Here is a 27,062-nt window from a genome sequence, read left to right as displayed (position 1 = left end):
ACAATCGTATACAATCATATACACTACAATACAATTTATTCAATATACTACATCGTCAACAACACTAACTAGGGGGTAAAATATAATACATATATACTAATCGTATAAAAATGCTAACAATTACGTCTATTTTCACTAAAAATACATTATTAAAGAAATGCTTAAATTTCAACACTAGTTTAACACGCTAAAAAAATATATTCGAGACCTTCTAAGTAATACTCCAAGCACTAAGAAATTGGAATACCTCTTTCAAGGATTCATAAAACTCGACTTTTCAATACTGCAATATTCTCTTTGTAAATTGATCCTAATTTTCTGGTACAGCATCGTATCTTTGTGCTCCAGATCGATTGAAGAAACCACACTAAAAATAAAAATTATAATCAAATTCAATAAAAATTATAATCAAATTTAATATTTATTGGAATAACCAAGCAAAATAGAACAACTATAAGATGAAAACTATACTAGGACTTGTTCACATAAGAACCTAAACTTCGTTTTACCATTCGTTTTACCTAGGTAATTAGTCGTATTATTTTAAATACTTTGTTTTCTGCACACAAGTGTTATAGTGTTATAAGAACTCTTTAATCTTCGAATGTTTCCTTTACCGATTTGCCTAAAATTTTGAAATTTACCAAATATGATTTTTTGTGTTCAAATGTTTCTGTTTCATGAAAGAATGCAATTCTACTTAGTTGTCAACCATTTCGAGGTGTCTTGAACCGAATTTTGAAATTTCAAAAAATTGACGAATATCAGGAAGGGCGTATTTATTGCTATACCGAACAAATTGCCCCAAATTTTATCTATAATTTACCCTCATCTTTGAATGTTGTTCTATACAAAAACTATACTTACCATCTTAAATACAACTACCAGTATAACAAGAAGAACAACACCGGCAACAGCTGATACGGCAATAATCCAAACTTCGATATCTTTCTTAGTTGTCTTGGGTGAGGCTGGGAAGAATGATGTGCTTGTCTACACAAAACGCAAGATTTGTCTGTTATGGTTTGATGCATCCAGATCATGATGTGGTGTATCCAGATCATGCCTTAGTGCATTGAATTGAAATGATGATTAAAGCTCTGAGAAAACTAGGAAACATTGCGGCGGAATCATTGTTTCCCGCCAATGTTTCTCAATGTTTCCGAAGTTATAGGCAAACACCATGCGGAAAAAATTGTTCCCGCAGCAAAAATCGCAATTCGGTTTCCAACAAAGTTTGCTCGCATGCAGATAATGTGCAGTGATAAATTTCTTACCTCTTTTTCGTGATTATTTTCGTTAGCGTCTTCAATGTAACTAGTGAGTTCATCGATACGACCCCGGGAGACAACAATAACATCCCTATCAGTGTAATCCTAAACAGAAATGTTAAATAATACACTCGTTAACTAAGTAAGCAAATGACTATATATGGTACAGCTACGTGAATAGTCGCCACCAGTATAAGCTTGTTATGTGGCTTTATATTTGGTTAAAAATTTACATAGCAAAATGCCGGAGGAACGTCCGACAATTGTTTCATTTACATGCACATTGAGAGTGGTTTCATGCACGTTTAACCTATAAACTAACCTCCAGCAAAGTACCATTCCATATTCTTGACACAAATTTAATATCAACCTTTTGACTCTTGCCAATATTTGTTACTGTACAAGGTATTGAAACACACCTTGCTGTTCCGTTGGCACAGTCCTGAAGAAAAATAAAGTAAGATGTTTTATAAAACATAAATATTTTTAGGATAAAAACGTGTTTAGGAGTTAGGCTTTGGGAGAACTATAATCTACAAGTTATCATTCGAAATCCACTTTTCACAAGGCAGATTATTTGCGTAATGTGACCTGGTTTTGTTTTGTTAAAATCGTTATGTCAGCAAAAGCGATGGCAATAATGGCGGAGTTACCTGGTGTTGCACTAAGATTAGAGAATCAGAGTGCTTAGTTATAGCAGATCATGTGTGATTATAGAGTGATTATAGAATACTTACCAAAATAATTCTAGAAGCAGATCCTTTTCTGTTTGGTGGTGTCTGTTTTTCTGTTGAAGACGCTGCGGGATCCGTATTACTATCATCATCAACATCACGACGCACTCTGCTTTCATCATCTTTATTAAACTTTAAAGAAATATGATAATCGTAAAATAAGATAACATATGATGATATATATCCATGGCGCGTAAAAGGTGACAGGAGTATATAACGATAATCGTCTTACCTGAGAGGCGAGTGGATTCACAACATTAGGTGCTGGAAAACATTTCGCGCGTCCATTATTAATATCTTTCCCCTGAACGAATAGAAAGAAATATCACAATATTATTCACTTTTGTAGCTTATACACTGCAGGTATGAAAAAAGTAATTCTCTATATTTAAGTACTAGCTATACTTTACAATCATTATAATTCAAACAGCATTTAAGATTAATTTAATAGAGTATGGCTAAAGTAAATTTCAAAAACTATACTATTTTTGCACAGTGTTCATTGTGGATTAGCTGGTATCTGAATTATTCCTGCGACAATCATTCGCGAATATTCACACACCGTGATGTTAACAAGATACAGTAAGTGTTTGCCACTTTTCGCTTGATAAGGCCAATCAATGGTTATATTCACTTCTGGTACACGATCCGGGCCATTGTTGTAGACCTAAAATAGGACAAGTTGAAATATATTCTTTACCTTTAATACACCAGACGAGCGGCTTTTATACTTTTCATAGAAATAATTGAAATAAAAATTATATAACTATGTATTTACTTTCAATGTATAACAATCAGCCTAACCGGTTCTCATAACTCTCATTGGGATTATTAAAAGGCCCGGCACCTTTCTATACTCCCATAACCTAATTTTTGTACAGTATATACTTCGGGATAGGGGCTTGTTGCCATAATGTTGGCAATGTTGCCATAATTCTTCTTAACTAACTACTTTAACCAGAAATATTTCAAGAAATAATCAAGTATCAGAAATACAACTTCTAGGATAATGGCTGACATGTAATTTGATTAAGAAAACCTTCATTTCTTCATGGTGGATAAAACCAGAGGAATTTTTTATTAACTTCATGATTATTCATTTGTAATGGTGGTGGAATCACGTGAATCATGGCATGCATTTAAACGAAGCCCGATTCTATTGAGTGTGATTTCACTTACAGAAAATGTATGATTAACTTGCAAACCAATTTGATCTTCATTTGTCATAGAAAATTGACCCCTAACAGATCCGCCATAATATCGTGATTGTGTACCTTCCGCTCTAAATACGAAAATTTGAATATTAACTATTAAATTCTGTGTGAAGTGAATGAAAGTAGGCAAATTGGAAAGTGTGTGGGTGCAATAATGACGACGGCGCTGGGAATTGGTAACTACTGTATAACAGAGCCCTTATACATGCACACCAATGTGATGAGCATGCAATGTACTCACCTCATTTCGATATCGGCCTCTGAAGCAACTTGAAGTTCCAACTGAAGATGGTTATCTTCCAATAATGACGCATCCTCTTTGTTTTTGCTGAAAGAAAGGTAAATGCTCATTACAGAATAAATAGCTGCTCTCTTAGAGAAAAGTTGTTCATAAGTTCTCCACTAGATGACATTCAAACGACAAGTACACAATAACTATATCAATATTAAATGTATTGCATAGCGCATACCTTGTAACATTCATTAACACTGTGTATGTTTCAAGGGAATTGGAAGCTTTACTTGTATCGACCTTTATTTTGTATTCCTATAGAGAACAACAGTGTACATGTATAAAAAATGTACACGGTTTTTCATTTTATTGAATAAACTGAAAGCCAAACACGAGTGTTGTATCCCGTGGCAAGATATGGCGTAGTAGCTAAATACTAACCGAAACTCTATTTGTCTTGAATGCAGAAAGATCACAGCTCAACAATGAACCATTCCTTTTCTTATCACATTTAAAATACAAACACTACAAAATAAAAGAGGTCGTTGTGTTTGTAACGTTAAAATAAGGCATTTAACAAAGTACAGCAGTGAGATTTATATTATTGTCTTGATGAGACGGGCGAAAGAAAGATAAGTAAACACGCGACACAATCCAATGCAGACTACACGTGTGACGAGAGATGTATAAACGATTGTACTGTTTAATTTTCTGTGGTGTATTACACATAAAATAACCTTATCTTCCTCCCCGCAAGGTTGGGCTTTTAGGGGCGGAGGAAGATCAATTGTAAAAGTAACTCCATAAGCTTGGTCCAATTTGTTGCCAATCATAACTTTAAGGAGTACATTTTTTGCTTGCACGGGAATTTTCCTGGAAGAAATATCAAATTTAAACATGCACGTCAGTATAATCAAGTAAGCTCATTGCAAAAAATTAAAAAATCTGATTGGCGACTGGCCACATTGACCAATCGAAAGCGTGCTTCGTCCTAAGTCGTAATGCAGTGTTTTTTACAAAGGTGCATGTACTATATGTTATGAAACTTCAGCGATATACAAAACATATATAAAAATCAGTTATCGAGGTGCCTAATCTGCTCGTGTTAAATGTAAAACATTTTTTACCTCAGGGACATAGTAACTTATATGCAGTGGAACACGCGCGCTATAGCGTGGTATAATCAGGAATCATACTCACGTAGTTCCATTATTTTTAATCCACAGATCTGGTTTACATGGAGAACAAGCCCGTTTAACCTGGATCTAAAGTGAGATTGAAAACAATTGGAATTAATTTTCCAAAATAATCAGCACCGCTTTGGAGAACAGTTCCGCGTATCATTTTTCAAACGATAGAAAAGCTTACAAATCAGCTATCTGTTGAACTAACACGCTCTTAGGCAAAAGTTCTGTAAAGGTTTCAGGACCCTAGACATGTAAACTGCCCTACGTATCAATCATGTTACTTACCGTGGTCTCAGTGAAGTTCGCCTCGGCAGTACTCTCGGCATACGGTAGTTGAAAGTAACGTTCTAGCGAAGGTGGTGTACCAGATGTTGAAGGGGTAGGCGGCTCCGGGCGAGTTGGTAGTTCTGGAGTTACTTTAAGTTGAATATCCGGGAACGGTTCGATCAAATCATCACATTCAGGACAAAGATCGACCTATGATGCACAATGATGCACAAACAAGGTTTCACAGATAGACTGGTGAGTGTTGCTATAGGTCTCAGAATATTCTAATAATTTTTTCATACCCTTAAATATGCTTTAGCCCTAACAATAGGAGTCATTTGCCCCTCATCCACACGGTGATTTTTTATTTCCAAATAAGGCGATTGACTGGATTCAAATCTAACTCGTTTGTCTGCTACATCTGGAACCAATGTATCTGCATCAATATTGAACGATATATCTAGGAAATAAATTAATGAAAATCTTTGAAAACTACGACAACTTTCACAATCATTCACGTGATTCTACACGTGATTCTACAGACCTGCATCGACTGGATTAATATAGTATGTATAATTTAGTCCCATGGTCGAGGCTCTGCATGAAAACTTTGTAAACTTGAAAGAAATGATGAAAGTTTACTTATCGGTTTTTTCATCTCTCCAGCTCTATCCGTGTACGAAGCGACCACTTCAACCACAAAGCTGAAATAGAATTGTAACGAATCATTTGATGACAATATAGCGCCCATTTCTCAACACAATGTAATAAGCAATGTTTACATTCAAGTGTGTTCACACAATCCAACCCAATTCACTTCTGACGTATGGGATGTAGCGTATTATCGATAAAGCAATACTGAATTAGCTTCAGTGGATTTGCTGCCCATATTTATTGCAAGTCGACAGACTATTAAACATCTAACAACAGAAATGAATTGAATCCAACCAAATTGGATCGTGTGAACAGACCTTTACAGTCTCGAGCTTGGCTAAGGTTCTAGAATAGGTTCTAGTGTAATCAATGCTGTAGCTATTGGATAACATGCTAATATAACAATAATAACAATATAGGGTGATTCTCAGGTCACACATGTGTCATTGCTGTTTCTTCAGGCTTCATATTTTGCATGTAACAACATAGAATAGCATTGTCACACGTGCGAACAGAAAATCACTGTACGCAAATATAATATAGGCGAGACCCCAGCCTAAAGCGTACCACGACTATTGTGGAACATTTGTAAAATAAGGTTTCTTACCATACAGTTGAAATTTTCTTGTTTAATACCGGATCATCAATAAAACAACTTTTATTAGATACATCAATTGTGGGTGAAGATAACTTATACTGAACATCTACGACAACCACTGGCACTGATCTGTGGTAACGAAAGTCAAAATTAAATCATGCATGAACACATGTATTTTTATGAACGGGGACATTTCTTTCGCCTTGCCTCTGTCACCAATTGCTAAACGTAGAAGCCCGGACCTCGGAAAGCTATATAACGTCGCTTTTTATAATTGCTTGATCTCTAAATGGTCTATATAGAGCGACAAATTTAACGAACAGAGACGCTAAACCCGTAGTTTTATATCTTACCTTAAAACCATGACGGAATCGCTGGCATACGCTCCAACAACAATGTCTATAAGGGGGAAATACATGTACATACTTTTTGCTAAAAATATACCGACTTAAAAATGAAAATGACTTTTGAAACTAGTTTTGAAATGTGGCCCACGATTACAATTTTTTCAAAAAGGTCACGAACGGACCCCAAAAAATTACTTCTTTACGTACATTAAATAAATGTGCTTTCCATATTATCCGATAAAAAGCGATGATACTTTACACTGATGCTTATTTTATACGTAAAACACTTCTACTGTTGTTGTGGGATTCTTTGCAACACCACACAGAGCATGCGTGGATCAGACTACATCTTATCAGAATAGTTATGTTACAACAAGGCTAAAAACTTCAATATGGAGTTCAAATGGTTTACAATATATATGAGCGCAGTCTATTTCATTCATGCCATAACAAAATTCATACCTGGGTAACCGTTAGTATCGAGATCTGTTTCACCACGAACTGACCATCCAAACGTCTTAAGATTGTTAGGGAAATCTGACGGTTTTATAGTCTAAAAAATTATTTATCAAAGCTGGAATGATACAGGCCTCTTTACGCACTCTCTATTAATGAAAGTGCATGATTTCTAAAAATGATAGATAGGTAAATGCACTTCCAAAAATAATAAAAATATATTAAAAAATGCTTTAAAGTTTCTGCAATCGGCATGCGCTCTCCTGGTTTCTAGTATACAATTATTCAACGAAGTGATACGTGCTACAAACTCTCGGGTTTCCGTCATTTGCCTTTCTCTCTGTAGGTTTACCTGTACAGGTGATGTGGATAGGCTTTCACTTGACCCATGGTAAATATAGATGGCTCCAGAGTCGTCTTGATATGGTGAACCGATTGCTAAATCTAAAAGGAGATCACAGTGTCCATATAGAGAATCCGGGCACACATAGGCACCTTCCAAAACTGTCATTGTTTTCCATGTTTTTCAATATAAACATTTTTTTAGAGAAAATGTAATTTTCGTGCTCTGCAAGTTGGTGAAAAGTGAAAAGCGTTTTAGATGCTTAAACTGATAAGTTATTTTTTAAGTTATTAAACTTGTTTCTTAACTATACAAGTGTTATTATCCCACCGTTAAATCCATCAAGATTTAAATCACCAATGACAGCAACAGCCCGGCCGAACAATGCGCGAGCTTGGGTCTCAGGCGCCCTAAATGTCTTTACTGGAGACGTGAAGTTATTCTAAAAAATATCATCGCAACATGGGCAACAGTTCAGGACAAAAGACCTTTATAACAATCAAATGTGGCTGAATTTACCGCCATCTACACTTGCAGATAGGCATTTACTAGTTCAGAATTGGAGAGATAACTTTACATGCAACCTCGCGAAGGAGGTATGTAGAGTAAGCAGTCTAGCTGAAGAGGAGTTGCCTACATATATACCTTGCTACTATAGAGATAAACTTTTCCACTGCTCGGGACGTTAATAGAATCCGTAAAGAACGGAGCTCCGACGACGACTTCAAAAATTCTATGACAGCACAGCAATGATTAATTCTTGTGTTCTTCGTGACTTTATGCATTTACGTGTATAGCTATTATATGAGATGTAAATTTTGGCTGCATAGCTAAGTTTGACCAAGCAACAAATCCTTGCTGATGATAAATGAACGATAATTTACTTACTTATCTCCATCAAAATCTCCGGCACACACTGCCATTCCAAAATACGAGCCATATCCCAAGTCCTGTTTTAACAGAAAAAAAACTCTCTTCATATTCATGCGCGAGTAAAAATCACATGAACATATACTCTACCGATTTTAAAGACATGCCGTGTATATACATGTATGCTACTTTAGAATAAAATAGGAGAATAACTTCACCTGTTCCCCAAGAAGAGAAACCTTTGGATCTTCGCTAAGGGAATCTTTAAGAAAAACCTGAAATAAAAAAGATACGTGTACAGGTACTCCAAGTTGCATCGTGCAGTTTTACACCTCAAACAGCATGGTTGCGTTCAATCATTCAAAGCAATGCAAACATGCACGCAGGCGTATGCTTTTCAAAATTAAAGACCTCGTCAAACCTTGCTATTTTACGCCTGTAAAAATACTTACTGCCCCATTAAGCTTGTATCTTGGAGCACCGATAGCAAAATCTAAATGCAAAGACAAGAAAATGGTGTGAACATTTTCTGAATGGTACCACACAAAAAGAAAGTGTCCCGCCCGGTAGCAATGTGTGCTTGTTTTGGAACAATTTGCATTTGGGTATTCTTATGTTGGAAGTTACGTATTAAGTCTTTCTTTAAAGCATTGATAATTCTATTTTTTCACCCGAACATACAAGACGTTAATAGTTATACATGTATTTGGTGCAGCAATCTGGTAGAGTGCATAGGACCCACTCATTCTCATCTTTATTTAAAAAGTAATTAATTTCTTAATAATTCATTTTAAAAGTAATTTCACTGTTTATATGTAACTGATTTTCTGTGTAATTTGCTACAAATTCATCAAATCTGTATATATGTATGTAAAATTACTGTCATTCAGGGGGGGGGTTCCTCACCATTACTGCCAGGCTTAAAAAATGATCCAGTTGCTAGTGAGTAACCTGTAAAATTGGAAATTATGAAATAAATTTACATAAAAGTGATAAAACTCAGAACATTGCTGACAGTGGCGTAGCCTGCCTGACGGTTTTGTCCCGCTATGTAAATTTTGAGTTATTATAATTATTCATTTCTTTAGAAATTTATTGTCTTCACAGTCAATGAACACCAAAAAATTAGCATAGCGGGAGAAATTGTCAGGCTGGCTACGCTACTGATTGCTGATAACATAAAAAAAAAATATTGATATCAAAGGAATAAAATAGTAACATTAACTTAAGTAAGTAAGTAAGCATGTTTTTTACAAGCACAAATCCTTTCCATAGGATGGTAAACTGATTTCAAAGTTTAACATTGTATATTGTACCTCCATAGGCATATTCCTCTTCTGTAACTCGAAAAGGGTCTAAATTCTCGCTACTTAAACTTGAAATTGAACCTGCAAAGAGAAGAGCTGTTAGTAACATCTGACAAGGCAACTAGTTATATATAATGTGCTTTAAGCAGTTCCTTACTGAGCCTACATTGTTTAAAATGAGCCAAAAATGAAATGAATTTTTCAATTTTCAAAAAGGAGTTCTTTAGAGCTAAGGAGCAAAAATTACACCACTTATTTGATCATACCATAGGCATTCCGTCAAAATCACAATCTTAATAGTAAACTACCATGTACCGGTACCATGTCATTAATAATCAGAATAGAAATCATAAATAGATCATGTATGTCAAAAAATTATTTAGCTCTAATGGATTTTCTCACCCAATAGCTAAAGGAGATCTATTAAACTAATAAATATAAGTGCTAAAGTGCATTAGTGCATACCTGAAAATGCAAAATCACCCACAGCACCTGAGTAGAATACTTGATCCTGTAATATAATAGCATAACATTCAGTTATTTGCCAATAAATTATCAACTGTGGCTGTTTTATAATATAACATGCTGTATATACCGTAGTTATGTGCATGTTGATTGGTCGAGAAGCATGCTTCTATAACTGTATAGAATCACAGAAATTTTTCCACCTTGCAGATTTAAATTTTAAAACATAAATAGTACTAGTATTATACTTCGCTATATAAATGTTAAGAGTAGAAGTGAAACAAAAAGAAATTCCTGAATTTAAACAATGAAGAACTAGACTGTTGCCTGAAAACATTTGTATAAAATCTTTTTCTTAGTGTATTATAAAAGAAATAGTCTGCAGGTAGCCATAGTCTATCCTGTTAAAAGTTGTAAATTTTTAAGGAATTGTTATAATTATTGCCATTAAAATTGTGATTGTGCACAGAATACAAATGACAAGCAGCCTCAAATGGTCAAATGGTGAAATGCTTATTGTTCACATGCAACAAGAATAAAGATAAAGCTTGAATAAAGAAAAACAGAACTGAAATCTTTATGTATCAAATAACGTCTTTACCTGACTAATTGCTGCACCTATACCAGTTTCCCCAAATCGAGAACCAGTGTAAAACAATCCACGCTTTTCAAATTGACCTGCAAATGGAGAACATTAATTTCCATAATTGACTATATTTACACTAGAACTTTCTGACGTAGAGTAATGAAAATTTCTAAGTTTAGAACCTGATCAGTGGATTCCTTAAAATTCAAACTTAAATTCAATTGGCATTGCATGTTTCACAAAGAGTTGAAATAGTTCTAAATTATATACAACTTTAAATAAGCCATAAATATTGCATTCTAAAATGACAATACACAGTTAATGCTTCAAATAAGATATATTGCATTCTAAAATGACAATACACAGTTAATGCTTCAATAAGCCATATTGAATTCTAAAATGACGATAGATAGTCGGGAAGTCAGATTATTTAGAAATTAAAAATTTCAATACAATGATCTCACTATTATAGTGACATTTAGTCTCAATTCTGCAAATATCAAAATATACAAGGTCCAATAATGTATAACAACTTACGTTGACTAACGGTTTGGATTGCTTCAATGATATGACCCCCAACAGTGAAACAAACCCCAGGCATTGCGTCCTTGCAATCACCAGTGATTGTACAGTGTTTTACAATTGGCCGATGGCTACAAACCTAAAAATAGGATATAACATTAAAATATTCTTAAAAAATAAACTCTTATACATTATGCAAGACACTTGTGCCAAAAATTAATAGACCTACAATGTGTAGAATTTTGAAACAATTACTTAAACACAAGAAAAAAAGTTTCAATCAAATGATACATCAGATTGAAGTAATTATATAAATAGAAAATATTATATGGTTATGCAGAAATATGGAATATTCTATTTATTATATGAACAAATTATTATATGAACAATTCTTAGTAACGATTTTTCTCGGTGGCGAAAAACTCTATATAACACTCATGTTCATATAATAAAAACCCATCTACTCTTCCCTTCCAGTTAAATGAAATTAACTCACCATGACATCCTTATCTTGTAATCTTCCACCAGTAACTGTAACACCATACCAACCATCACGTGGTTCAAATGAACCTTAATTCAACAAAAATATACATCCATATATATATATACATATTTTTTTAGGGATCTCTAAACTGTATGTTCCCATTGTTATTAAACGCAGAATTGCAGAACAACTATAGAATATCCTGCAAGGTCGACTATATATATATTAATTGATCATGTTTATAAATATGAGAATTATATTGAGGTTTAGGGTTGTATGTTTCATTAACAGGAACAGGTTGCTTTGCTGGCAGGGTATTCTATAGTTATTCTTCCCTCACAAATTAGACGGTAAGAGTTTGGAGAATAGTATACAACTGTAATTTCAAATTATATTAAATTAATCAAATCAGCCCTAGGGTTATACATTGATGCAGCACTTATGGCTGAGGGGAGATTGCTTGGTTCATCTTACTACCTTCGCAAACTGTATACTTACGAAAACGATTGTGTATAACAGTTATATCCTCGCAATCTGACGGGTCCATAGTATACGGGCATCTATATAAGGCGCCCGTACTGCTGTTGTCAAAATTCCTCTCCGGCGACGGAAACCCAGTGTTCATACGTGAAGTATTGGCTTTTGGACTGCCGACTGCCACCCTAATATAACAAATACGAGTTAGATACAAATACAAGGAACATACAAACATCTCTTACAGAGTGAGAAATATTCTGTCAGAAGCGAATTCTGTTTATAAATACTTGATCACTGCGTCTTTATTGATACTGACCTTTAATATATCTTTACCGCTTCCAACAACTCCTGTCGCACTAAAACCAAAATACGAGAGCGCTGTGTGTGTTTTGAGTATTGGACCGACTTTAATACCGATATTATGGGACAAAGAGTTTGCTATACAGCAACAAATAATCAACAGAACTTGAAGCATTTTCGAACAGATCAGCATTATAACGTTTGTATATATATATATATACAACACTCAATATGTATTCGTCTATCGGAACCTGATCGGAACGGATGGACAGATGGTCGAACCCAGGACTAGTATTGCAAATATCGCGGCACACCCAAATGTTTTGCATACTCAAACAATTGTTCAGATTTTTTAGCCCTCGGAATTTTATGCCATCAACAGGAAAACAGGTCCATAGAGTAGACCATTAAAAGTTGGAATATCCAGCAGCACAGATATTCTGAAATAACTTACGCTGGATTTCCACATGCGAAGAAATGGTTCGCCAGCGCGAAATATTTGAATATTTTCTTTAGAATTCTAACTGCATAAATAAATTAGTTCAACTTGACTTCTCAATTCGAACGAAAATATGCAAAGATTTCGCTAGTGAAATTTCAGTTAGGACTGTAAAGACAGGGGCGGACCCAGCGTTTTGGCTGACTGATGCGATGTTTTGAATCTTATTCTATGGGGTCTATATTTCGGTATATTCGACCTGAATCGAGAATGCAATATACCATATTCCCGTGTATAGGACTTTATCAAGGTCGAATATGCTAATTTTCGGTATATTGGACCATACCGAAATATGGTATACTCGACCATGGTCTAACTGTACCGGAATATGGTAATACTCGATCGTGGTCGAATGTACCGAAATGTCGACCATTGGACGAATATACCGGAATATGGTATAACCATAAAATAGTATACCAAGGCCGAATTCCGCCAGTCTCCAACTATGGATCAATGAGTATTGAGTCGCATCAGTCTGGATCCCCCCTGTCTCTGTATGTGGAAATCCACCCTTCGCTAGCGAAATATTTTCATTTTTTCTCCACCGTGCTTTCATTGTTCTCACTCCAGTTGCGCTGTGAGCTTTGGACGTAATAAGCGACAAGCAGAGTCGTAGCGTGACTATATATATCCTAACTGGGGAGGGGGAGTGCAACCCCCAAGTTTTAACGACGAACACGTAGCACTTGAAGCAGGTCTAAAGTCTGATTTCCATGGCTGACATGCCACCGATATGCCGCACATACGGATCGGCGCCTTGAGTCGGTGAAGCAAATTATGCCAACGACTACCAGTGGGGTGGAGTTTTAAAAATGGCAGCAGCAACGAAAAGACTTTGCTTCTCTGCCACTATTGGCTTTCTGCATTGCATTGCTGCACCATGCAACATGGGGAAATTAAGGTGCAGGCAACGTAGATTTATGACGTAGATTGGTGTTTCCATAACGAAAATCACAGGTCCCCGGCCATTAAAAAAGTTGAACCCGTCACGCAGTGGCGTCGCCAGCTTGATAAGTAGGGTGGATTCATATGTTCGTGTTTCAATGTTACATTATTAATTTCTTTTTATATCAATTCTTTTAATGGTCTGTGAACATGAATATATGAATATGTCCATCCCACTTAATTATCGATGCTGCATGGCGGACGTCACTGCCGTCACGACTTTCCCGACTCGAGTCGGCGAATACAAATTAGTCGCAGATGTCGCCGACAACGTGTTTCCATATGCTTCGAAATTGCGTAGACTCGAGTCGGCGGCACGTCGGCGGCCTGTCGGCGTTATGAGAGCAGACTGTTTTCACGAAAAATAACGCGAGCTAGGTGGCTGAAATGCCTCATACGTTAGGCGTTTTAGAAGTGTGCGTAATTATTTATCGGACATTACAGTGAAATTTGAGAGTTTGATTTTTATCATCCGATGGGTGAGACGACTAGTAAAATTATCGCAAGCAACTCAGTAAGCTGAAAAACATTTACCGACGCTTGTGTGCTATTACCAATGTCGCGTTTAACCGATCACCTTGTTAAAACTGTGGATGTAGCATCCCCCACCGAAGTATATAGTATAGATTCTTCTATTGTAGATGTGAAACGGCAGAATAAGTTAAAATTGTCAGCTGAGGCATGACTGCTCACTCGTTTATAACCATCAAAAGACGAAAATCGCAACTAAAATTGCAGCAAAATTTCCAAGTGTAAAGTGGCCATATTTTGTATGGCAATTTATCAAAATACTGAGTGATTACGGTTTCTAATCAAATGCAACTGATTGACATTCTTTGTCTATGATTGCATCAGGAAAAAATAAAGGTTTCGTAGGTTAAAAGGGAGATAATTTAAAATTTATTCTCAGTCCATCCTCCGAACTTGAAATTTTAAGAGAAGCGTATTAATTAAGTTCTGAATCGGGATCAAAATACACTTTTATCACGGACGGGAAATGGTTTGATTGACTCTACATTCCAATTTCGTTTTTCTCTCGCTGGTTAATTGCATGTTTAAAATTACTTGAGTACCTGTAAAAAATGCCTTAATTTGTTTAGTTCGAATTTTGCTAGATATTTAAATGTTGTTGCCATCCGGAGTCCCTATGACACAGTGACACATCTTTGATATTTAATACTCCACCTATATAAATGGTAAGCCTTGGTTCGGCAACTCCGAATTGGTCAACATGCTTCAGCTTTGGTTTTAGGTGACGAATAAATGATGCTGTTTTCCTAATTGGAAACAGTGCATGCTGAAATTCATTATTATTCTTAAGGATATAGGCTATAGCGAAATTTACTCTTTATAATTGCCTACTGGGGATTATTATGTCATAAAGTTGTTTTTGGCAGGCGTTAGTTAAGATTGCACTGTGGACACAAAATAGAGAATCAGCAATCCATCCGTGCTTATCCGGCACTAATCACGCCGCCGTATCATACAGTTCACCGTGATTATTTCGCAGAGAAGTAATTCACTAGCCAGAAACCAACAAGTCAAGCATGTTTTCCCCTTCATCCTCAGAAGGGACACGCGTTTAATTCTTGAAAATAATTTAAATTTAACTTATTTCTATATAGTAGTTGATTTGAAGACATGTTATAGACAAGTCATGCAATAACTGAACTTCAAAAATGTTTGGAATAGTAAAGTAAGAAGGCTGAACGGGATTAAAGGTCGAACTCATAGATTTAACTCTTTTTGTTACATCTTGGTACCTTATATATAGGTTCTGCTGTCAATCTCCTGTCCTCAGCTTTCTATACTTTTTAATAAATTCTCACTAGGCGTTCATTTTATGCTGATATAAAAATATCTGTGCTGGTCTTGTCTCATCAGTGCAGTATAAAGATTGATTGATACGATCATTCATCCTGATGACGCTCTCAGTTCTATCTCTATTTGTAAATGCGTGGAAATGGACAGACTCACTCACAATTTGATTCGATTGCAGTGGAGTACGTGATAGTGTTAAGATTCGCACGTGCATGAACATTTTCTGATAGATTTCTTTATATACATTTAGCGATTAAACATCACGACAATTGAGAGAGATCTTGGTAAAATGATCATTATATAACCATCACAAGCAATAATCTAAAGTGGACTATTTAAATATTAAGTGTTGTTGCAGTGGCTAACCGCGAATGCTTATTTAGTTTTCTATTATATACGATGTGCGCATATTGCACTGACAGAAAAAGTGGACTGCATCTTTATCATCATGCACTTTTGAGTCTGATAACAGCTGTCCTGTCATCCTTTGCGAAGGCTAACTGCGAATGCTTATTTAGTTTTCTAAACTGTGCATAACTGTACAATTGTTTGTGCACATACAAGGATCTCTTCCGTTTTACTGTGTTATTCGGTGAACAACGAAATAGTCGGAAATTATATATTGCATGATGAAATTACATTTTCGTCCTCGTATACAAATCGTCAAATTGAGCTGCCAAATCTGCTTTTATTTCCTTTATACTGGTCTACGATTAATGGCAAAACTTTCCTCTTTAAAATGGATCATACCAATCACAACTCCCATGCAAACGATATCGGACGTTTCGGTCAACGTCATATCCGCCTTTTTTTCCTTCATGATTGAGACCCGTTGATAATTTTAATAATTCTCTTATTAAAAGAACAGAAATTTCATGGAACATCCGAGGACATCCCTTCTCTCAGCCAAATTTATTAAATTTTTGTGATTGCAATTGGAATTTTCCTGGATGAGTGCAGAGTGAGGGAGGCGTAGCTGTATTGAAATGATTTACTATTTACTATTGAAAATTAGAACATGATGAACAATTAACTCAGTATTCCGCACTATATATATGTTAAAAATATTTTAGGAGAACCTAAGACGTATATATTATAATACCTACACAAAGTTCTAAATGTGACTGCAAACACTTTGACGGGGTTCCAAAACGAGATATTAACACTATAGTCTTCACAGTCTGTTACAAAATACACAGTCCTTGCTATACCAGTGCAGTAGCAGTGGGTCGAGCCGTACAAGATAGTTTGTTTGAAATGTTGTTCTGGTTAAGATATATTGTTGATAGTTTATGATGTAGTGCTTTTGTGACTGCGTCTGTAATATTTAGATAATATATTTGTGTAAGACTCTATTTGGGATCATTTCGGCTCTGTTTTATAAGTGCGTTATTATGTTTTTTTAATTCTTCTTCTTTTTAATTTAATTTGAATTCTTCATCACAAAAACCATCGTAGTCATTCTAGAATTTGCGGCCGGAGAGAATCTAAACGAAGAAACTGTATCTTTTTATCAGCTTGAGTCATTGTCGGCCATTAAATTGAAATCGTCCTCAGATCGTGCCTTATTAAATCATTATTCGTCAGCGTAAATTTGAGGAAACGCAAAGTAAAAAACAATTTATTGACAATCAAGTGGCAGATGATAACTACATTTAGATATTTATATAAGAGCTTAAAACGGCAAATGAGATTATTCCGAATATCGAACATGCAACCGCATCATAAAGATGTCGTGACAGGCTCGTGATCATATGGAAATCACTCCACAAATATATGCACTTTTCTATTCAAACCACGCGGTGTAAAGAGAAAGCCAAACTGCGCATGCAGCTCGAGCCCCCGCAAGCTCACAGTAAGACAGGTGTACAATGAAATGAAATGGTCCAATTTCAAATAGTTTTGCCTTGTGGGAGATCTGAATACTGAATATCATAATCAGCGTATATCTTCTAATCCATCTGTCAGTTTTATAGCGTTACTTCCCCCAGAGTGTTTAGATCACATGACTGGCTTATATATCTGGCCTTCTTCCTGATTGGGATAACTATTAAAATCAAAACAGCTGAGGGCAGGATTCACCGGCTTTCAGGAAGGAAAGTATATAGAGCATTTAGCACTGAATGCATATTTGCGACCACTAGCGCAGCAAGTTCAGTGCTTTGACTTGCTAATATATGTGCTCGCATAATGATTCGCCAATGTGTTCCGAGATACACACTAGGCCGAAATTTAAATGTGAAACCTATTACCAACAGTGGGACTATCCGTCTTTGTGACAAGCTTTAATCCCCACTGCGAAAGTACGGTCAATATTTACTGCCATTGGATTTCATAAGCAGTAGGACCGCTATGTCATAATCCGTGCATTCGTAAGTTCATAAAGCACTGACTCTCATAACTCCGCGGCTCCGGCTTTGCATTTCTTCTTGTCGTGTAATCGATGACTTGGAGGCATCTATTTGCTTTCATAATTGGCAAGAGAAAAGTGCGATGTCTATTTGTGTTGATATTAGTGTTGATCTATATATGCACGACGTACATACGTTTGATATTCCCTAGAATGAGAAGGATTAATCTAGACAATACGCTACTGTACTCCGAGCAAATACATTTGGGATTTCTGCGGACCGCGTCCAAGGATCAACTCCGGTGGATTGGTGAAACATCTTCAACAGCCATTCAAGGAAATCTGGAGATCGACGAAAGCCCGTCAACAGTAGACCATTCCGTTCTTCAAAGGAAATTCATATTTGCATTTCGTTATTATGAACAGCTTGGTCGGGCCACGGAAAATCTACTTGCGCTCTGTTCGTTAGCGAGCTACGGTAAGCGCGATGTTGTTGCACCGTTCGTAAATAATTCGCGAATGGCTGGCATTCCGTACGGAGTTGGACATCATTTTCGCAGAAAACGAGTTGCCAGTTTCAGCCCATTTCAGACATATTTTGACCTACGGCAAGTGAATGATCAACTTAAAGCGAACGGCTATAGCTCCCTAACATCATTTGACGATATGGCGCAGACCTGCAAGCGAAGACTTGATGTTGTCGTTCATTTCTTACATCACGAACGAAAGTCAATAGAAGACGCTGTGTCGTGGTACAGGATCACTGAAAGGGAATTGCAAGATATATATTTGCGAGCAAGACAAAACAAAGGCTGGACAGACTGTCCATATATAAGAAAATCAAATATTGATAAACAATTAGGTGAATTCAAAGTTAGTCGCTATGTTTGCGTGGATCCGGAGATAATCCGAACATCACAAAGACTTGAAGAGGAAGTGCTACAAGGTGCTAATTGTGTTGGAATTGTACAATGGAAAGGAGTAGGCCCTGGTAGGAGCCATTTTACAGTTTCACAGACTACCTTGCTTCGGCCGTCTGATTTACAACACAATGCCGAGTTAGTAAATCTTGCTAGAAGGTTTATAGAAATGTCAGGTCTTGGTAAATCCTTCATTTCCGTGCATGTACGTGCAGAACGACATATATTTCGGCGAGGAATGAACATTACTCGACAGTGTTTTCAAAAACTTGCAGCAAGGGTTAGGAAATTAAAGGCTAAACATAATTGGAATGTATATTTATCAAGCGATATAGTTGACCACGGTTCAGATACGCTAATACAAGACGTCAGCAAAGCAAAGCGATTGAAATTGTATCTCGAATTAAACAAGATATTAGGATATCCAGTAACTTTAAGTCGTATTCAGGGACTTTACGATACTGGAGCAATTGCCATTGTAGAAATGCATATTTTATCGGCGGGAAAAAAACTTGTTACATTAGGCGGAGGGAACTATCAAGAGTGGATAATTCAGTTGTTTTCACAAAATGTTAGCGATTTAACACATTCATTACACCGAGTTTGCGAAATGAGGTAACATTAATTTGTTACATTATTTAAAAGGTTTGTTGTCACTTGAATATGATCAGGATATTGCGCCTTCCAGACACGAAACAGTCGAACTCGCCACCTGCGGAATCCAAAGCGAAATCAATGAGTTGGTAACCGCTTGATATACAATGTAATTGTATTCTTATCTGCCACTGTTTAAGTGTTGAAAATAAATTTGAAAGAGATTTGAGCTCCCCCTTAATATCAACTCACTTAGCATAACAAACCACTGAATTCAATATTGATGTTATTTTAGTAAGCTTTATAAATATCATATTATTAGCAGTGAATAGCGCTACATCCTCTTATGTTTTTAATTATATAGTGAAGACTAACTTAAGACAGCGAGAATGTTTGGCCTGAAATGGAGTTTAAACATGAGAAGTCCTACTGTGTCGGTACATTTTTTCTGCTTGCAAATGCTATATCGCGTTTCCATGTTTTGAGGTAAAAATGCCGAGGCTTTCCCAGCGTGGTGCTCGGCCTTGTGTTTTGTCGAGCCTGACCTCAAGCCATTATCGACCCATCATGGCTGAATTGGGTAATAAATTAGCAGCCAACCTCTCAGGAACGCCCAAACTATTAACAATCTGTCGCACATTACTTCATTTTCTGGATAATGTACACTTTAAAGTGTACATTGCATTCCTAAACACTCGTAATTACTTCTTATCGACCTGAAAAGTATAGTTTATTTTGGAATTTTGTAAGAATACTAAGTCTAAACATTTGCCAAAATATTGTCCCAATGGCAAATCCTCTGTGATCTAAATATAAAAAGTTAGTAATGAATAATGAATTGCAGACATAAGGCTCGGATTATTCGAGGCCGTTTAGCCTTAAATGATGGTAAATGAAAATTAAAAAACACTCTGTTACGTATGCATGATGCACTAAATGATGATGTACTTGATGTATTGAAACTTTCAGTTTCGTTGTTTAAAAGGTACAATTTTGATTTGCATCCAACCAGTTCATCTAAGTCATGAATGTGGGCTCACACTACTGACCGAATTATAGTTCATTTGATTATATTATTTCATGTATTGAAGTTGTTGATCATTGTTGTATATCCATATCAATGTTCAATTAACGCTGTCGTTACTTTTAGCACAGTGTAGTGAATATTGTTCAGAATTGGAAATTAAATATTTATCAATGACGATAATCTCATATTTTGTAACATGTTTAAAATTTATTAATAAGCTTTGTAATAAGTTTCATGCTACACTTCTATATATCGAACCTTGTGTTTGCGTTGACGCTTTGTGTTTACCTCAAAGGTGACTGGTAGCACGTCAATTCGCAATGGCAACTTCTAGTATCTACAATTAGCGTCTTAAAATTAGTGTCTTCAGTACTAATATCCGGATAATGATGATAATCTTGGTTAGGTGATTGTGTCAATTTTCCTGTATCCTAATATTTACACCACCCGCACGCGAAGTTTTTATTTTCGTAAAACTATTTTTTGACACAACGAATAGATTAGATAGCTTCTATATTTAACTGGTTATAATGTATGAGGTCCTCATTTTAGAAATACGGTAAAAACTAAACGTATTATGCAACAGAAAACCGGTTGCCGCTCACCTAATACAGTTCATTCTCATCTTGTTCAGGTACTAAGATTATCCCGCTGAGTATGAAACCGGAATTTTTTAATTTAACGATATCCTTCTTAGTTATATTCGATCAACGCAGTTCTCATTAATCTGATATATCACCTGGCTACTTGGCGACTCGACAGCTAGCGGCGAAAAAGACCTTCATATTCTTTGGAAATTGGCATCAATATATACAATTTTACAATATATACATATTACTTCGAGTCCCTACAGTTTTCGATTTCATTTACAGAACAATAACTAATTTTGTTACCCATATTGTAGTCAAACAGTGAAAATATAGCAACACTTTTTTTCACGTCCGTTTCGTAGATTTCGCAAGTCTATCAATCACCAACTACGACACAGGCCGATTATATATGGAGGGGAATTTCATAATCTCTTTTTCCAAGGAATAACTTACGTTTCCTCAGGCTGTGAAAAAGACACCTGTTTACAATTGACAATTTGTTTAATTTGGGTAAGAATCTAGGAGAGATTGGCCTTAAATAACAGACATCTGACAATGGAACTTTATCAAACTTAGTACTATTATCTTACATATTTCAATGAATTGTTGATTCTATAGCCGGAACGCATGCAGGTTAAAGGGCAAATACGATGGAATGTAGTATTTTTGCCCGAATGTTCTCGCTTGTGTTAATCGGGAGCGTTGCATGACCATAGTCATGGACATAATGCATGGGAATGACGCAGCCATGTTGCAAAATACGTCGTGATCAATTATGCATTTATCAACGATTTAGACACTTCCCGAATATCGAACTAAACAAAGACAACTTAGGCCCAGACATCCAGAAATATCCGAGAACGCGGAGAATGATTACTATAATATTTCATTAAATTCTTAACAAATAAATTTAAAAATTGGAAAAGTATGAACCCGTGCCGTGTAGGAAAGAATTACATATATAGCTACATCACATGTTTTAAAAACGAGATCGGGCGCGTATATGTTACATGTCAAATTATATCAGTGTTGCGTTCCCATGCCCATGGCCATACACGCCAAGTATTTCTATAACATATATGCAACAAATTAAGAGTCTGAAATAACAAGAGCAACGTTAAAACAACACCAAGAGGAAAAGCTGTTTTATAGGTTGGATGAAAACCTGCCGTGAACATTATTTCAGTCTATATACCACCTGGTTGCCAGCCGGTTTATGTGAACGCGGCCATGTCAGTTTTTAAAAATATCAACTATTGTTTTAAAAGAACTACATTGGTGTACTGATAGGTAATGTGTACCTGTATGACAAGATTCCTTTAGTTTATTTATTTTGATGTCTGCAATATATATATAGACACGTGGATATACCTGTGGGTTAACATATATATAATGCATTTGAAGTAAACATACAAGCAAAAATAAAACAATAAATGCAAATCGCTCGCTGAGAACAATCAGGTTTCCATCGAGAAATGGCTTTGCGAAGAAAAATGAAACGGAAATTTAAACGATTGGTATGTCTTGCAATGTGTATTTAGACTGTGTATATAGTTGGCCAAAAATAACAGATCTTTTGTCAATTGGGTATAAATTACATGCATTGTATACGTCGACAGTTCAAGCTGATTATAGTATATATAGGGGAATAATAATACATACATGCAGGCGGAGATATCATGAAATAAGAGTCAAAGAGACTCGGTTGAGCCTAGTTGCTTAGCAAGTAAAGTTTACCTTCAGGCTTTACATATTAATCTGTTACCTCACGTATATAATAACCTGTGAGAGATTTATTAAATTTATTACGTTCGTGATCATCCTAAATTTGGCACACGTAATGTGATTTTGTGTAAAGTCATTACAGCCTGTACACTTAATATTTTACAGTTTGCATTTACAACAGTCGTGACCACAGTCACAGTAATTATTTACTGGAAGATGGTTTTTACACAAGGTAAATGTTTCATGGAGGAATTTGCATTGCATTTCCTTTACTTGTCTTTCAGATATTTCGAGATAAACGAGACTACTTTAGAATAGAATTAAAGCGTAAAAGAAAAGTTGAAAAGACAGTTCTTCGTGACGTCATAATCTGCCATTATAGGCGCCATCTTGGTTGATTCTACTGTTCCATTCATGTTTTTAGAATTCGCTAGGCAAATATCAAATGCAGAAGTTATGAATAGGAGAGAATCGGAGGGAAACACTGTCTGCCGCGTTCTTTCAATACACAATCAACGTGGTGAAAATGACGATACAAAGTACACAAGGCAGTGCAAACCTTGGAGGCCAACAGAGGACGATTGCGCATTCGCTGAGCAATTCTACTCAATTAAAAAGGATATTTACTGCAGGGAAAAGTTAAGCAACACAAGTAGGAAAATCTGTAGTTTTGCTGTAAGTAATCTTCACAAATACGATTTAATCGAAAACATACTGAAGATTCATTGTGATCAGAAGATCTGTCAGGAAGGTCGTTTATTTGTTGGCAGTGTAAACCCAGAAATCGGAACCGTGACGTCACAAGATTGGGAAGAATTTCCCTCAGCCAAATTAGTCGAAACAGCTCTGCCTGGGATCATTTCAGATAATATTAAAAATGGAAATACTTTTTCCCTTATTCGGTGTGTAAAGAAAAATGAGAATATTGACCAGTTGCTTTTCTTCCCGCATATTCTTGAGCACAAAGAAAAAACGGGAGCGTATGTGCGATTTCGTCAACGATATCAGAGGAAACCGCGGAGAAAAACTTTCAATATCAATGTTGTCCTTCTAGATTCAGTTTCGCGCAATCATTTTTACCGGATGTTGAATAAAACAGTCAACATTTTGCGAAAAACAGCACAAAATCCAGAGGTCCTTGTGTTGGATTATGAATTTTTCCAAAGCTTAGCTCCATATACTGCGATGAACACTAAAGGTCTTTTAACGGGAACCACAGGCAAAGATGCGAATGAAATTTTGGATAAAAAATTGGAAATAAATAATTTATACGGACAGCTTAAGAAAAGAGGTTATCGAACACTCTTTCAGGAAGACAATTGCTGGTACGATAAGTGGGGAACAATATTTATGAATAACATCAGAAAAGATAAGCTACCTCAAAATATTGAAGAATTTAAAAAGTCATTTGAACAATTCAGAAATTTCACAAAGATCTCCTACGTAGATGATTACGGATTAACCCTTTTCAGTTGTTTTGTTTTCAACATGCATGGCATTACAAATATGTTCAATGAACCACTGAAAGTCTGTTACGATGGTCAACCAATTTCTACGCATTTCTTGCGATACACCGAACATTTTTTTAGCCATAAAGGCAAACGACCATTGTTTTCGTATCTTCACACTGGTTTTGGCCACGAAAAGACAGGGATACGGATCAAAGCTCTAGACGAAGATTTATCGGTTTTCATACGAAACATGGCGCAACAAAAGAACACTTTGACTATCTTAGCATCAGATCATGGGCCCAAGACAACCACTTATTCTCAGGACTATCTGCATGGTAAATATGAAATTTACGATGCTCTCTTATTTATGATTATTCCTAAGAGAATTCAGAAAGAGTTAGGTACATCAAGAGTAGATGCACTTGTGAAGAATCAAAAGTCTTTAGTAACTATGCTAGATATTCATAACATGCTGATAGATATGACTCAACTTCGTAAGCGAGGGAATAGAGGAGGATTATTTTCCGATATTTCTAACAGAACTTGCGATTCGTTACCATTTGTAAGCTATGGCGTATGCAAATGCAGAGACTGGGAACAGATTTTTATGGATCAATCACCGCGCTTCGTATGGTTAGCGGAATTTGCGACTGAAAAATTGAATAATAAAATACTTGAACAATTCTCCAAGTCCAATCGCTCTGGCTTCGGAAAGTGTCGTAAGTTACGGCTGCATCGCATCTGGAATATACGGCAACGTGTCAAAAACGGTTCCTATATCACAACTTTTGATCTGGTTGTACAGCCATCTTATACAGTCTTCCTCGTTCAGACAGAACATTCCATTTCAGACGAGGGCTTAGTTGATAAAGTGGAATTAAAATCGTGGAGAAGAGTGAGCCTCTACCGTCGTTACATTTCATGCAAAGACAAACCTGTTGATGTGGAATTATGCGTGTGCAATCTCAGACAACGAAATTCCAAAAAAAGAATGTTAAGAAAGATTGCAAATGCAAAAGTCAGCAAAAACAACGAAATTTTCAAGACCCAAACATCATGTCTGTATATTTTACTTACTAAAGGCGAAGACAAACTGCAATTAATATTTTCTTATGATATCATCAACATTTGTGACGAACGTTATATTTTTACACTCTATGGCGGTCGAAAAATTGTCAAGGAGCTACAGCCATATTCAGATACATTTTTACATTCCCTAGTTGTCAAAGACAATAGGAAACCGGTGTTGAGATACAGGTTTAAAAGAACTTGATAGCTGAATGCTTATTTGTCAATCCCTAGCGCAAAAAACATTAAAAAGCGTTTTAATTGGATAGAGAGACTTGCAGCGAGTTAGTCGTCGTTACTATAGTGCAAAAATTACGCACAGAGGCACTGGACCCGCAGGAATTAAAGATCAGAGAAGCCGCTTGCGATAATAGATAAGTCAAAACACGTCGGAAAGTAATTGACCTTGTCGAACCCAATAGCCTCTCTTCCATGCTAACTTAATTTAGCATATTAGGGCTACAAATCTATATTCCCATCTTTTCCAAGAATGGCTACAGTAAAATATGATAATGCAATTCGTATCCCAATCTGCAGCATAGTTCTTCAATTTCATCTTCTATAAATACATGTTTTACTGAGTAATGATGCTATATAGTTCGAATATTTACAATGCATAACAGTTAGTTATTTACACGTAAATATTTTATGTATAAAAATAAAGAAAGCTCTGAGATGAGAAAATAAATATATTTCCAATGTTATGATTACTGTCTTTAAACACACAACGGTATACGTTAGTTTTGAAGCTTTCGATCTTGATCGACAACAATGTGTGAATGGTGCATCTAACGGTCTCTTTCCTTTGTACCTATGATGGGAAAACAATGGACATTCATTGTATGTACATGTATGCATGTATGCCGTAAACAGGGCCAAGGCAGGGCGAAGCCTCTGTCTGTTGTATCTAAAATTTTCTTTATAAGTGGACTTTTCACCTTGGAACATCTCATCACCTTGAACCTGGTTACCATGAGCTAATCTCATTGCATAACCTTTAGCGCCTATGGGGCCGGTTGTTCAAAGCTAGGTTAGCGCTAACCCAGGGTTAAATTATATTCAAGAGTTTTTGTTTATGTGCTTTTGAACCACTGTTCGTTGTAAAACGTTTAGAAAATATGACTTCTATCGGTCCTAAAATTATTTATGAATAATTGACTATAAATCTTACAAACAAGAGGTTAAAAAATTAAGATAAAGATTTGCTTTAAACCAGGGTTAAGCTATCCGGCTTTTGAACAACCGGCCCCATGTCAATAAGTTGTTAGCCTAGGGCCGATTGTTCAAAAGCCGGTTAACTTAACCCAGGGTTAACGCAAATTTTTAGATCAATTTTTTTCATCGCTTGTATATAAAAGTTGAACATTTTTTCCATGAGTATTTTCTGGTTTAATAGAAATCATATTTTGTAAAGTCTTAAAACAAGCGGCGTTTTAGGGACCGCCTGCAGGCAGGCTAATAAGTCGTTGCAGTCAATATTATACTAATAATATTAACCTTCAAAATCAACCTTCAGTCTTGTAATGTAAACATGTTTGTAATAAGATTCCAGCCTCCAAAGAACTAACCTCGGTTTAGAGACAATTTTTGTTGCAAATTGTCTAGTGTTTGTATCTTTCTGTCAAGATCTTCCGAATCAAAGTTCAGCGTGGTCCTGACATCACGTCTTGGTTCAGTTTGATAAGAATAGGTGGAAAAAGGCGGAGGGATGCTTGAGTGGTTAGTTACCAGGTTATTTGGCCTCTCCCGAACTGGCGG

General features: G+C 36.0%; 2 protein-coding genes across 2 annotated transcripts; one reads left to right on the top strand and one right to left on the bottom strand.

The window, feature by feature from the left end:
• Positions 1 to 19: 19 nt before the first annotated feature.
• LOC114526971 (integrin alpha-7-like) lies at positions 20 to 12,546 on the bottom strand. The gene is made up of 33 exons (XM_028548561.1): positions 12,336 to 12,546; positions 12,036 to 12,200; positions 11,550 to 11,623; positions 11,069 to 11,192; positions 10,547 to 10,623; positions 9,946 to 9,991; positions 9,490 to 9,561; positions 9,080 to 9,124; positions 8,626 to 8,666; positions 8,392 to 8,448; positions 8,192 to 8,253; positions 7,949 to 8,036; positions 7,634 to 7,745; positions 7,313 to 7,404; positions 6,967 to 7,057; positions 6,511 to 6,556; positions 6,167 to 6,286; positions 5,548 to 5,609; positions 5,208 to 5,365; positions 4,924 to 5,115; positions 4,652 to 4,716; positions 4,189 to 4,324; positions 3,893 to 3,976; positions 3,690 to 3,766; positions 3,461 to 3,547; positions 3,185 to 3,287; positions 2,568 to 2,672; positions 2,238 to 2,309; positions 2,009 to 2,137; positions 1,594 to 1,713; positions 1,278 to 1,376; positions 868 to 993; positions 20 to 367 (listed from the first exon to the last, which is right to left on the bottom strand). The coding sequence occupies exons 1-33, from the start codon at positions 12,505 to 12,507 to the stop codon at positions 311 to 313; spliced, it is 3,156 nt and encodes a 1,051-aa protein (XP_028404362.1). The 5' UTR covers positions 12,508 to 12,546; the 3' UTR covers positions 20 to 310.
• Positions 12,547 to 23,222: 10,676 nt separating this feature from the next.
• LOC114519711 lies at positions 23,223 to 25,887 on the top strand. The gene has a single exon (XM_028539913.1). It carries the CDS (start codon positions 23,242 to 23,244, stop codon positions 25,507 to 25,509), a length of 2,268 nt encoding a protein of 755 aa, XP_028395714.1. The 5' UTR covers positions 23,223 to 23,241; the 3' UTR covers positions 25,510 to 25,887.
• Positions 25,888 to 27,062: the final 1,175 nt, after the last annotated feature.

Source organism: Dendronephthya gigantea, unplaced genomic scaffold, assembly GCF_004324835.1.
Source record: "Dendronephthya gigantea isolate DGI-Jeju-01 unplaced genomic scaffold, DenGig_1.0 000000F, whole genome shotgun sequence".
Taxonomy (NCBI): Eukaryota; Metazoa; Cnidaria; class Anthozoa; order Malacalcyonacea; family Nephtheidae; genus Dendronephthya; species Dendronephthya gigantea.
The sequence above is the reverse complement of the archived record's forward strand: the minus strand, read 5'-3'. Positions and strand labels throughout refer to the sequence as shown.